Source organism: Phyllostomus hastatus, unplaced genomic scaffold, assembly GCF_019186645.2.
Source record: "Phyllostomus hastatus isolate PE091 unplaced genomic scaffold, TTU_PhHast_1.1 phas_contig_64, whole genome shotgun sequence".
NCBI lineage: Eukaryota > Metazoa > Chordata > Mammalia > Chiroptera > Phyllostomidae > Phyllostomus > Phyllostomus hastatus.
Window position 1 is genome coordinate 5,633,956 of NW_025333928.1, and position 13,843 is coordinate 5,647,798.

Genomic DNA, 13,843 nt, shown 5'->3' on the forward strand with positions numbered 1-13,843 from the left:
GCTCCAGTGCATCTAAAGTGTCTGTTTTTGTCAACAAGGAGGACCCACCAATTGAAACCTCCAGCCTGAGACCTCACCTCTGCTGCAGTGTCTCAGGTTGGCTGCCCCTCAACCTAATGCTTTACATTTTCAAAGAAACCTTTTTTGACCACACAATCTTTGTAATCTGTTCCTTTGTTGTACACTTTCTTAAAACAACATTCATTTCTTCTGTGCACTTTAGGTTTTAATTACACTTTACAGTTTGCTTTAAAAAAAAAAACAACCTGTTTGCCCCCTTAGACTTAATTCATCTAAATAGTTCCTCACAAGTGCCAGAGAACAAGGCCCTACCTAGAACATTATCTGGCACATAGTAGGTGCTCAGTAAATATTTGTTGCATGGGTGAATTGTCATTTTGGCATTCTGGAGTACACAGGTGAATGTGGGCTAAAGATATGAATTTGAGAGTCATCTGCATTTAAATAGTATTTAAATATGAAAGAATGAATGAGATCACCCTTCCCAAAGAGACTGTAGAGAGAAAAAGGGAAGAGTCTGGAATAGAGCCTGAGGGATCTCCAACATTTATTAGGTAGAAGATAGACACACAGACACACACACACACACAAAAGGAATGGGTAGAAAGGGGGAAAGACATTCAGGAGAATGTGCTGTCAAGAAGGCCAGGGAAAGAGTCTCTCTTAAGAAGGCGGAATGTCAGTTATGGCGAATACAGCTAAAAAGGAAATTGAGATCAGTACAAAAGTGTTACCATCGAGTTTGGCAGCTTCAAGGTCATTTTTGATCTTGATAAAAGGAATTTTGGAGCAGGAGTGGGGATGTCAGGTTAGAGTAGATTGAAAAGGGAGGTGAGCAAATGCAAGCAGCTTGTGTATAACACTTTTTTTCAATTTGCTTTGGAAGGAAAGCAGAGAAACGGAGCTGGAGAGGAATGGGACACTAACAAATTTTGTTTTGTTTTGTGTGTGTTTTAGTGGAAATCACAAGAACATGTTTGTATAATGATAAAAATATTCAATAGAAGAGACTACTTAGTAAAGAAAAAGGATAACAAGAGAAGATCCCTTAGTAGGTTCCTGCTAAGGAATCATTTCTGGCCTTATATTGTGTTGTCATGGTTCTTTGACCCTCTCCTATGCACCCAGTTTAAGTAAGAGATAATTAAAAACTGATTAGCAAGACTTCATTATGTAACCTTGGAAGTGTCATATGGGACATGGCAAACTACTCTGGAAAAATCTTCAAGAGATCATATCTTCTTGGCTTCCCTGAGGCTGGGAATTAGTTTCAGGGTTTCTCAGTCTTGTATGCTATTGGCATTTTGATTCAAATACTCTTGTATTGTGGGGACTGTCCTGTGCCTTGTAGGATGTTTAGCAGAATCCCTGGCCTCTACACACTAGGTACCAGTAGCATCCAGTTGTGACAAAAGAACCCTGGACATATCTAAATGTCCCTTAGGAGAAGGAGGGGCATGTTGCACCAGTTAAAAACCAGTGAGTTATTCAAAGCTAAGAAAGTCTAGTTTTTTTTTCTTAAAAAGTCAGCTAATCTTGACAGCTATTCAAATGTTGATAAGTATTACTGCTTTTGTTGCCTTATGCTATTATGGGAAATTATTCATAAACCTGATATGAAAGCATACTGTCTGTGATTCATATTTTTTAATTCCTAAAGAAATATGGTGATATAATTTTTTAATTTAAGGAGAAAAAAACATAGAAGAAAACTAAGCCAGATATATGTATGGATGAATTAAGGGTAGGGATGATAACAGGAAAAGGAAATTCACTAGCATTTATTCGGTGCCCCCTATATTTTACATTTTATAAACTTGATTTTTTTAGGGTTTTTTTTTTACATTCTAATTGTATGAGAAAACAAACAGAAAAAGCCAGATGCATTAAGAGAAGAAAACGTTTTGGTGTACATGCTTTAGGACTTTCTGTGCATTCATTCATTCATTTATTCTTTAAGTTTTTTATTGCACATCTCCCTGAGATAGGACCTGGATAGTCAGATGGTTTTGTTTCTTTTTAATGGAAGATATTTGGGCATGTTTTAAAGCCAGTGGAAGGACCTAGTTCAGAATGAGGAAAATGGGATGAAAAAGAAATCCATTCTTTCTGAGAATGAAAAATGGATTTTAAGCACAGAGGAAAAATCATATTCAGATTAGGAAAATAAGCATTGTCAGAGGATGGAAAGAATGCACATGAATATATGTATCTAATAGTATTTACCTGTGTGTATATTGTATATCTACCAATCTGTTGATTTGTTGCTACCTTGTTTCTCTATCTACGTGTGTATATTTTCTCACTTTATCTACACTTGTGTATCTTACTATGTCTAAATATGTATCATCTTAAGTATCTGTATGTTTCTTAGGTGTGAGCCACCTTGGAATCTGACTTTTCATTAATTGTAACTATCTTCTCCAGGCAGTAACTCCCTGCTGTAACAGGTACACTGGTGTGCCAGAATTTTTAAAACGTGCAATACCTGACTGTTTAGTCAGGGGCACTGACCTATTTTCCCTCGGATTGTCAAATAACAAAAAATGACAACAGCTATCCCGGGTGAATCAATCAAAATTATACTTTTTTTTTTGGTCAAACGGGCAAAAACATTTTGGAAGTGTGCCACAGAATTTTAGTAATTCATTTATGTGTGCCACAGGAAATGAAAAAGGTTAAAAATCAAGGTCCTAAGGAATACCAGTGTTCAGTTTTTACTGCCCCCTCATCATGTTGGACATTGCGGCCGTTTACAATGTTTCACTACCATCCTCAATGCCAGGACTTCATATTTGGATGGTGAAATATTTGCAGATATCCAGGATTATCTTCTAGACAGAAACCCGTGCAAGTGCAATGGCTGAGTACAAGAGTCTGTCAGATTTGGTGGAAAAGAACCTTTTTTAAACCTGCCAGTCCCACGCGGGTATGCATTGCTTGCCCTAGGAGGGAGCAGAGGAGCAGAGATTAAATAACCAGCTCAAGGCTCAAGGTCAAACACATCACAGCCGCACTGGTTCGTCTGGCTGCTGCAGGGTCAGAATTTGCAGATTAAGAGATGGGGGGTGTGTGTGTGTGTGTGTGTGTGTGTGTGTGTGTGTGTGTGTGTGTGTGTGTGTGTGTGTGTGTGTGTGTGTGTGTGTGTGTGTGTGTGTGTGTGTGTGTGTGTGTGTGTGTGTGTGTGTGTGTGTGTGTGTGTGTGTGTGTGTGTGTGTGTGTGTGTGTGTGTGTGTGTGTGTGTGTGTGTGTGTGTGTGTGTGAGACAGAGCGAGAGAGATTCGTTGGGGGAGGGGCCGAGCGGCAGGAAAGGGAACTGGTGTCGCAGCTAAGGAGGTGGAGGAGGAGGGAAAGATTCAAGTCAGATCGGAACCGGCGCCACGACACAAGTTGGACTCAGGGTTTCGCGGACCCCCAGTATCCTGCGAGCCGTCTCGGCGGCTGCCACCCCTCTCCACCCTGGGGAAGCCCAGAGGAGGGGCAGCGCCAGCGCCCTGGCGGTTGCCACGGGTTTGCCTGGTCTGCTGGCCCAGTTACTAGGGCGTCCATCTTGAGGCCGCTGACCGCTGCGCCCCGGAAAAGGTTGTAGAACGGAGCATTCATTTCCGGCCTGGGGCCTGCGGCGGCGGCGGCGGCGGCGGCGGCGGCGGCGGCGGGTCGGTGTAGAAAATGGCGTTGGCGCGGCGGCTTGGGCCTGTCCCCGCAGCGCTGCTGAGGGCTTGAGGCTCGCGGCCTCACTCGCCGCGCCCTACTCGCTCGTGCACTTTACACACATGAGGTGAGCGACACTGGGGCCTCCCTCCTGCGGGAGGAGCCTTGGGCGCTGCTGCAGGGCCAGCAATCGCGGGTGGCGGCGGGCTGGGCGTCCCCGAGAACTCGGGCCTGGGCTGGGGCGCGGGCTGCTCCGCTGCTGACGCGGACTCGAGCCGAGGGGCTGCTGGGGCCGAGCCGGAGGTCGCCGGCCCCTCTGGACCGCCGGCAGGCGGCAACCCCGCAGCTTCGGGGACCCCAGACCCTCCCCCCCCGCCCCCCCCCCCCCGCCCCGCGCCGGCCGCGGCGCTAGTCTCTGCGGCAGCCGCTCCGTTTCACGCGCATCCCTCTTTTTCTTTTTCAGAGAATTGGAAGCTAAAGCTACCAAAGACGTAGAGAGGAATCTTAGCAGGTAAGATGGGTGCGTTTGCCGCCTCTCGGCCTTTTAATCGTGTGCTCCCACTTTGGCTAGCCCTCTCTGGGTTCACAAGTTCCCCCGTGTCATTTTCTTTCGCGGTAGATGAGGCCGCAGGGAATCTTGGAAGGAGGGATTGCAGGGAGATGCGTAATTACGCGTGTGTGCCTTTCTTTGGGGGGTGGGGAACCAGCTGAAAGCAATTCTTGTAAACTTAGTTAAAGCATTCTCACCCTTTTAGAATTTAATTAGGGGACTTGTGCATTAATTACTATTATAAGTGGTGCAGGCATTGTGTGACTCATGATTGAGGCGGCCCTTATGGCGGGCTGTCAAACTGTTTTGGCTTCCCCGTTATTACTTTGCAACTCAAATTGTTGCCTTTATAAAAAGATACTATGTGCTCGCATTTTTTCCAACACTGAAGTCAAGAGGGTTCTGTTGCACTGGGAACAGTTTTGCCCTTGAACTTGACGAAGCAGAAACTGCGTTTTGTTTTCTTTTAGAACTACATTCAAGTCTACGGTTCTTTAATAGGCTGGTAAAATAATTAAAAATACGTTCCCACTAAGTGTTTATTATTCTTACTGGGCCAGAGTGCTTTTGCACTGGTAACTTAAATCACCACAAAGGAAGTTCTTTGTTTTTTAAACGATACTTTATGGATGTGTTTAGGTTTATTGAACTGTAATTACTTAAGCATCAAGGCAGCATCAAGGCATTGCACTATACTTAACACTTTTTCACATTGCCTGCGTTACACTCTTTTCCTTTCTTATTCGCCTTTTTTTTTTTTTTTGCATCAATTTGGAACATTCAGAGAAACTTCTAGATTAACCTAATCAGTGAGCAGCTTTCTCTCACTTGAACAGAATAAAATAAAATTTCTCCTCTCAGGTCTTAATGTTGTTAGTACTTGATGATTTTAAGCTTTTGGTTTGCGGTAAGTTGTTTACACACAATCCAAATTATGTCCCCACTTTTTTTTTTTTTTGGCCTCATAGAGTAATTTGAAATTGCTGGTCTTTGAGTTTTTAAGATATGAATTTGTTAAGGTGATCATCAAAGATTCCGTTCAGTTGGTGAACGGTGGGCCTATTTAGATTACCAAATTTAAAGAGATTTTCTGTTACTCAAAACAGTTATGGGACCATTTAAAGAAAGTTAAGCCTGATATCACTGGCTTAACAGTTAGCTGACCATTTCAGTAAGTTTTGTTGTCAAAAGGTATTAAGAAGTATTAAGATACAAAGCAGATGGAGTTTTTAAGGTGTAATTTCAACAAAAAAAGGAGCTTGAAGTTTGGGCCTATTTCTCCCTCCATGTTTTTTTTAAGATTTTTATTTATTTATTTTTAGAGAGGTAAGGGAGGGAGGGAGGGAGGGAGGGAGGGAGGGAGAGAGAGAGAGAGAGAGAGAGAGAGAGAGAGAGAGAGAGAGAGAGAGAGAGAGATCAATGTGCGGTTGCTAGGGGCTGTGGCCTGCAACCCAGGCATGTGCCCTGACTGGGAATCGAACCTGTGATGCTTTGGTTCGCAGCCTGCGCTCAGTCCACTGAGCTATGCCAGCCAGGGCTTTCCCTCCATTTTTGCTTTGTCAAATAACTGATTCAGTATAATTCTTGCAGAATTTTTCTGGGATTTAATTTAAAAAATGGTCTCTACCACAGGTATAATTTTCATATGTGATTACACTGAGATAGAACTTGGAGTCTCTGTATCCACTATGAATCAGAGTTTGAATCCCAGCTGTGCCTGTTAAATATGACCTTGACTCTTGGCAATTCACTTAGCGTCTCTGTGCCTAATCTATAAAACGACGAGCATGGGCTAGATAATTACTAATGTCTCTGGGCCCCTTGGATTATATAAAAAGGAGTCAAGTGTTGTTCCTGGCCATGGAAAGCCTGTACAATCTAGTAGGGAGACTCTTATAAGTACATAAATAACTAATATAGGGTAGGTGATGGTAGGGGTCCAAGGAAGATACCAACTCACTTATATACTTGACGATCTTAAGTTGGTCAGAAGGGACAAAAAGGAAAACCAAACATCAAGGAGGTTACAGGAGAGTGTGTCCTAAGGACTGAGACAGAGGGACATTTCCTAAAGATTAAAAGTGTTCCATGGAGGGAGAGATGTGATTAGGTGGGCAAATGCTTCCTTTCAACTTCATCTTTAGCTTTATGCTTATTCCCAAATAAGGAGCACATATCTGTCTTTACCCATTTGTGCCCTCCACAGGAAGTTAAGGCATTTTTCATTTAGTAAACATTTCTTTAGCATCTTTTATGTTCCAAATGCAAGACTAGGATCTGGAGAGGAGAGGAATAAAAGTTGCAAAATTTATTGAATGCTTATATCTGCCTGGTATACTTTTCCAAAGACTTTAAATGGGTTCATCTGATTCTTGGAACACTCAGTGAGGTGGGTGCTCTGATTATCATCATGTGTTGCAGATGAGAATTTAGAGGCATAAAAAGGTTAAGTAACTTTCAGGAGGCCACACCACTGGTAATTTGGGGAGCTGTCAGGCCTCAGACTGTGTCACCTCTGATCAGAGACATGCTTCTTCACCTTGAGAAATTTGAACCTTGGCACTGTCGACATTGGACCAGATTATTTTTTATTGTAATGTCTGCCCTATGCACATCTGCCAGTAACACACTCCACCCAATTCGGATTGTGACAATCCGAAATGTCTTCAGTTACTACCAAATGCCTCCTGGGGGGTCATCCCCAGATCACCCACAGTTGATACCTGCTATTCTATCTAGGCCTTTGTATTTCCTGAAGATAACCACGTTAATGTTAAATCTTTAAACATTAAATTAATTTCAATTAACTTAAACATCTTTTAATACCATGGGAGTGCAAATCCTGTTGTGTGGCCCCCTAGTTTGGCAGCTGTAGTTGCTGAGTGTTAAAGTTGTATTGCCATTCTCCTTTTCCTTTGCTAAGTTGCAAGTCTTTAAGACAGTGTGCCAGGTAGCCAGTGCCAGATCAACAAAATTGGCACAAGAGATAAACTTAGTTTACCACCCTAGGTAAACTGTCTTTACCGTTCTCCATTAAAATTGTCCTCTTACATCAGTATCATGGACATTCAAAAGAGGAAACTGTAATGTCTAGGTGGGATAAGCATCATTGGAACTGAATTTTAAAGAGTGGAATCGATTTTGAAAGGCAAAGAAAAGGACAGTGTGTAAGGGTAAGAGTAAAATCATACAATCCAGAAAGTACATGGAATTTTGAAATAGCAGTGAGTAGTTCAGCTGGATTGGCATATAAGGGTGGGGGCAGATGGAGAGGTTCTTGAATATCATGAGATCAAGGACTTTTTGTATAAAACTTTAGATAGTAGGGAGCTATTATATGCTTTTCAGCAAAGTAGTGAGATGATAGAATAATGATAACTAGTGATCCAGGAAAGAGGGTGAAGACTTGAAGTGGTGATAGAAAAGGTGGGAATGTCACGTACTGAGGAAGTGGAATTTGGTATGACATATGAGAGGAGTTTTAAGTACACATGGCTCTCCATTTTGAGTGACTGGGAAATTGACCCAGTCTCTGAACAGAATAGAGGCCAGAACACAAATAGGAGTTTGGGGAGAGAAGATAATAAGTTACATTTTCTAGTTGTAAAAAAATCAAAGCCATGGAATTAACTGAGTATTTAGAGCTGGACCATGACACTAGGTAGAGACCAGTCAGCATTCTGATCCCTTCATTTAACAAATGAGAAAAAGCCAGTAACTTAGGGTTGCATTCTCTTAACTAGTGACAGGCTTTTTGATTCTCACTCTAGGGTTCTTCCAGCTATGCAGTGTTTTATTTTACTTTGTACAATAGAAAATAAGATAACTTTGGTTTCTCCTTTCTTTTTAAAAATTTAAGAACAATTTTTCTCTATATTTTGTGCCCATCGTAGTAATGAATTTACCATAATGTAGGGTATATTGTTTAAGTAGAAGCTAGGTGCTTCATGTTAGACTGTTTTTTCCTAAACCAACCATTAAATACCATCATATAAGAAAAATTGTTAGTGTTGTTGTAGTACCATGTAATATAGCATCTAAACTAGGACATTTTTATATGTGACACTTTTGCCTGGGACAAATGCTGAATGAGAAATGATGAGGAACAACAGACATAAACTAGGGCATTATGTCTCCCTTAGGTAGGGTGGACCCTGCTCCTGCAATTCGTCACCTTCTATCTGGAAAAAAAAATCACCTGATTTGGTTGAGCTTTTCCATTGCTTTCTTGTGATACGTTTTGTAGGCCACCAAATTCATATTGATAGGTTTCTTTCTAGCTTACTTTGGCAGGTATGTAGTAAGTCAGTGGATTGAATAAATGAATCACAAATTCTGAGTTTAACTTTAAAATGTGCAACAGCCCTCTGGAAAATTTAAATATAAATGTCATGAAAAAAATCTGAGTGCTGTTCTGTAACCTTTGGCATCTGATGTCAGTCTGCGAGTATGATGTGTTTTATTAGAACCTCAAAAGTCTGGCCCGTGATTGCAAAGACTATAAAGTAGGTGTGCTGTATGCATTCTGCTCAGATGGACTTAAGACATGTCTCTCATGCAAAATAAAAAAAAAAAGCCCTCCCATTTACAATTTACAAAAAAATCATTCTAACCTTAAGCAAAGATGCAAGAATGTTGCAGTGAACACCTGTATCTCTACCTGGATTTACTGATTATTACTATTTGCCACATTAGTTTTGTTGTGCCATGTTACTCCTAAATAAACAACATGTACCTCCCAGGAACAAGGGCATTCTGCATAACAACAAATAATTACCATGCACAGGAAAGCCAGTTAACTTTGTTACTGACTATTGGGTCCTCATTCAGGTTTCCCTAGTGGTTGCAACAGTATCTTTTTAAATGCATTTACTTTCCTTCAATTCTTTAATCTAGTACTGCATTTAGTTGCCTTGTCTGAAGTTTTTTACATCAGGTGCAGTTCCTTGTCCTTTTTTCCCCTTTTTATGGTGCTGACATTTTGGAATAGTTAAGGCTAGTTATGTTTGCAGGTTTCAGTTGAGATTTGTCTGTTTGTTTCTGTGTGTTTAGATTCAGGTAGACCTTTTTGGCAGGAATATCATATAGGCAATGTGCCTGTTCTCAGTGCATCACCCCTTACCCCTGTCCTGCCCCACACCATTTTAAAGCAAATTAACAAAGTTTACCAGTATGTTTACCTTTACACTTACCCACTGTTTCTATTATTTTACAGCATGTCAATTAGTTTAAATTGAGTTATAATTTAAATTGTTGAGGTTACAGTAATTACAGGTCTTCAGCTTTAAGTTGATAAGTTGTAACGATTACAGCCTTGTTGAAGGGTTGTTGGGAAGCGGGCTATTGAACAGAAGAGTTACCTGTTTTCAGCTTTCACTAGTGATAAATTTATAATCCTGGTAAGAGAACAACAAGACACATAGGGCCTGGGCTTGTGATATGCATTCTTGAAAAGGATGCTCTATTGAAGTTAGTGGCATTGTGCCACCAGAACAGGGTTTCTCATCCCGAATTCCACAGAGAGACCAGATGGCAAAGGGTCATGGGCTCCCCAGAGATTAAGAAACATTGTGTAATAGGGAGGATGTCAGAGGAACTGAATAGTGTCAATAAAAGGGAAATTTTTAAGATTCAAAAGAGAGAAAGTAACATCTTACTAAGGCATGGTATCTCTTTTCAAGCAAACATGAAAATAAATATAGTTTAAATTTCTTACTAACGCAGTCTTATTTTTTAAAGTGATTTCCATACACTATACTACGTGAGTTGGTTATAAAGCAGAATTCTAGCATTTCTACTTTTGTAAATAGGGAACAGCATTTTGAATTTGCAGCAATAGTATGTTATATGATAATGACTCAGCTGACTTTTCTGTTCCAGTGGAATGTTCAAAACAGATTGAAACCTGGTTACGGAATTTATACTTTGAACCTTACAAGATATTTTCTGCAAACAGTGATTGATTGGATTTTGTATAATAACAAACAAGATTACACCAAGTTGCTTGTTTGTTGTTCTTACTAGTAGTTTAAAGTCAGCTAGCATATATTGAGCAGCTTGCTGCCATGATAATACTGAATATTTTAACATTTTGACATCTGTGTTTTGTTAACTTTGGTCCCTTCTTTCTCTTTTTTGAAATACTCCCCTAAAAACACAAGGAAATAGTTCTGTGTGGTGCTTAAATATGCACTTAAAATTAGTGTATATTTAAGCATTACTTTACTTTTGGCCATACAAGGGATGTTAGAGAATAAGTTTTACTTAATATTCTACTTGTGAACTCCTAGGTAATGTGAGGCATATAGTTGAGACTCTTAACCATGTAAAGATAGGAAGGGACATAAAGTATGCATTCTTTACCCTTCCACAAGTTAATTATCTTCAAGCAACTAGTTCTTAGCCTGTCACTTTTTTAGAAAGCTGTACTTGCTCCCTAGTGACTGTGGCATTTAAGCCAAAGCTCTACTTTCTACTCAACTTACCTCTTTAGCTTCATCCCCTCCACCTCTTGTTCTATCCTCAACTCCTCTTCCTCTGAATGTTCCCTTCAGTGTCCCCCTCAATTTTTTTAATAGCAGTGTTATTGAGGTTAAATTAACCCTTTAAAAAATACAATTCAGTGGCTTTTAGTGTGGAGTCTGCCCAGAATAAGTCCAGCTATTGTTAATATAACCAGAACAGATTGTGCAACATCATGTAACCTGGAAGCCAAGGACAGTGGAGTGGTATACACATGCATTAACAGTGGTGACTTCACTGTACTAGTTAGTAGGAGTGGCAGATGCGCTGAGTGAGTGTGTGTACTCTGTGGCCATCACATTCAAAATGACTGAGCCAGGAGAGCAACAAATCTGCATATCAAATTTTGCATTAAGCTTGAACATTCCTCTATGGAAACTATTTGGATGATTCAGAAAGCCTTTGGGGACAATCTAGTGAGTGCAGCAGAAATAAAAGTGTGGCACAAACGCTGCAAAGATGGTTGAGAATCTGTTGAAAGTGATCCATGTTCTGGAAGGCCTGCAACAAGCGGAACACTTGAGAATGTTGAACATATATGGTCTGCAACCAACAAAGATGAACAACTGACAGTGCGAGAACTAGAAACTGATCTGGGGATTCAAAAAATTACTGTGTCTGAGATTTTGACACAGGGTCTTTGCATGAAATGTGTTCTGGCAAAATTCATCCTGCAGCTTCTGCTACCAGAGCTAAAGGAACATCATACTGCAGTTACTAATGATTTGATGCAAACTGCTACCAATGAACCAGATTTCCCCAAGAAGGTCATAGCTTTGAAGAGGACTAAGGGATCATCATCCTATATACAGTATTTCTTGTATCTTCAATAAATATCTCTGTTTATTGTAATACATGGCTGGATACTTTCTGGACAGACCTTGTATGTTGGCAGAGTTGTGTGATTATCACAACTCTCTAATTTTAGAACATTTTAATCATCCCCTCTCCAGCCCTGAAACAAACCAAAAAAACCCTGTACCCATTAGCATTCACTCCCCATTTCACCCCGTAACCCCATCCCCTGGCAACCACAAATCTATACTCTGTCTCTATGGATTTTTCTATTCTGTGTTTTTCATGTAAATGGAATCACACAACATGTGGACTTTTGTGTCTTGCTTGTTTCACTCAACATGTTTTTAAGGTTCATCCATGTGTAGTGTGTGTCAGCACTTCATTCTTTTTATGGGTGAAAGATAGTTCAGTGTATAGCTATCTATTTGTTCATCAGCTCACAGGCATTAGGGTTGGTTTTATTTTTGACCCATTATAAATAATGCCATAAATATTAGTATACAAGTGTTTGTGTTGACATGTTTTCTCTTCTCTTGGTCATATACCTAGGAGTGGAATTGCTGGGGCATGTGGTAATTCTGTGTTTTACTTTTTGAGGAACTCCTGGACTGTTTCTAAAGCAACTGTACCTTTTCACATTCCCACCAGCTATGTATGACTGTTTCATTCTCTCCTCATTCTCACCACACTTGTATTTATTCTTGTTGATCGTAGCCATCTGAGTGAACGTGAAGTGGAATCTCATTATGGTTTTGATTTGTATTTATTTATTGACTAATGATGAGCACCTTTTGTGTGCTTATTAGCTATTGTATATCTTTGGAGAAATGGCTATTCAAAATGCCCATTTTAAAATTTGGTTATGTTTTTATTATTGAGTTTTAAGAATCATTTACATATTCTAGATATCAGTCCTGTATTAGATAGGTGATTTATAAATATTTTCTCCCATTATGTGAGTTGCCTTTCCACTTTTTCTTGATGTTGTCCCTTGAAGCACAGAAGTTTTAAATTTTGGTATGTCCAGTTTACCATCTTAACCATTTTTTAGTGTACATTTCAGAGATATCAAACACATTCACAGTGTTATGCAACTGTCATCACTATTCATCTCAACTCTTTTCATTGCAAAACTGAAACTAGGTACCTGTTAAACATTAACTACCCATTCTTCCCTCCCGTCAACCCCTGACAACCACATTCTGCTTTGTGTCTCTAAATTTCTTCTACATACTGCATATGACTGGAATCACAGTATTTGTACTTTTGCAAATGGCTTCTTTCACTTAGCATAATATCCTCAAGGATCATCCATGTTGTAACACATTAGACAGTCGATTCTGTGTCCTTTATTGTTTCCAGTAATGTGTGTTCCTTAGGACTTTCTATATATAACATTTTGTCATTTGTGAAAGGATAATTTTCTAGCTTTCTTTCTAATCTTGGTGCCTTTTACTTCATTTTCTTGTTAAATTTGTGACTGGAACTGCAAAAGCAGACATCCTTGTCTTGTTTCTAATCTTAGGGGGAAAGCACTCAGTCTTAAATATAAGTATGATGTGAGCCTTTTATTAAGTTAAGAAGGTTTCCTTCTGTTAATGCTTTGAGTGTTTTGTCATGAAAGGGTGTTGGATTTTGTTTGTTGAGATCATCATGTAGTTTTTGTCTTTCATTCTATTAACATGTTGCATTACATGGGTTGGTTTTCATATTAAACCAACTTACATTCTTGGGATAAATCCACTTGGACATAGTATATTGTCATATATATATTGCTAGATTTGATTTGTTAGTCTTTGTTGAGGATTTTTGTGTCTGTACACACAAGGGTTATTGATCTGTAACCCTTTGGTCTTTGTTTTCTTTTGTGATCTTTGTCTTTTGGTTTGGTCTGGTTTGGAATTGAATATGGGGTCTTGAGCTCTTGGTTTGGTATCTACCTCATTCTGATGATAATAATTGCTTTTATACATTGAGTTCCATTTTCTTTTTTTAAAACAGATTTTATGTATTTATTTTTAGAGAGAGGGGAAGGGAGGGAGAAAGAGAGGGAGAGAAACATCAGTGTGTGGTTGCCTCTCAAGTGCCCCCTAATGGGAACCTCGCCTGCAACCCAGGCATGTGCCCTGACTGGGAATGGAACTGGCGACCCTTTGGTTTGCAGGCTGGGACTCAATCCACTGACCCATACCAGCCAAGGCCTCATTTTTTCTAAAATTTGTTCAGCTTTTTAAGGTGTGATTAACAAAATTAATTTCATTTCTTCCCCCCAACAGTTAGTGCACTGCCTTTGTGTGACAT

At 39.9% G+C, this 13,843-nt stretch overlaps 1 protein-coding gene across 9 annotated transcripts in view; it reads left to right on the top strand.

The window, feature by feature from the left end:
* Positions 1 to 3,329: 3,329 nt before the first annotated feature.
* The window catches only part of TNRC6A (trinucleotide repeat containing adaptor 6A), a 97,457-nt gene continuing 86,943 nt past the window's right edge, over positions 3,330 to 13,843 (top strand). For all 9 annotated transcript variants that reach the window (XM_045849206.1, XM_045849207.1, XM_045849209.1 and 6 more), the window contains exons 1-2: positions 3,330 to 3,799; positions 4,136 to 4,183. In XM_045849206.1, coding sequence (XP_045705162.1) covers positions 3,795 to 3,799; positions 4,136 to 4,183 — 53 coding nt within the window. In that variant the 5' untranslated portion in view covers positions 3,330 to 3,794. The remainder of the gene's footprint in view (positions 3,800 to 4,135; positions 4,184 to 13,843) is intronic.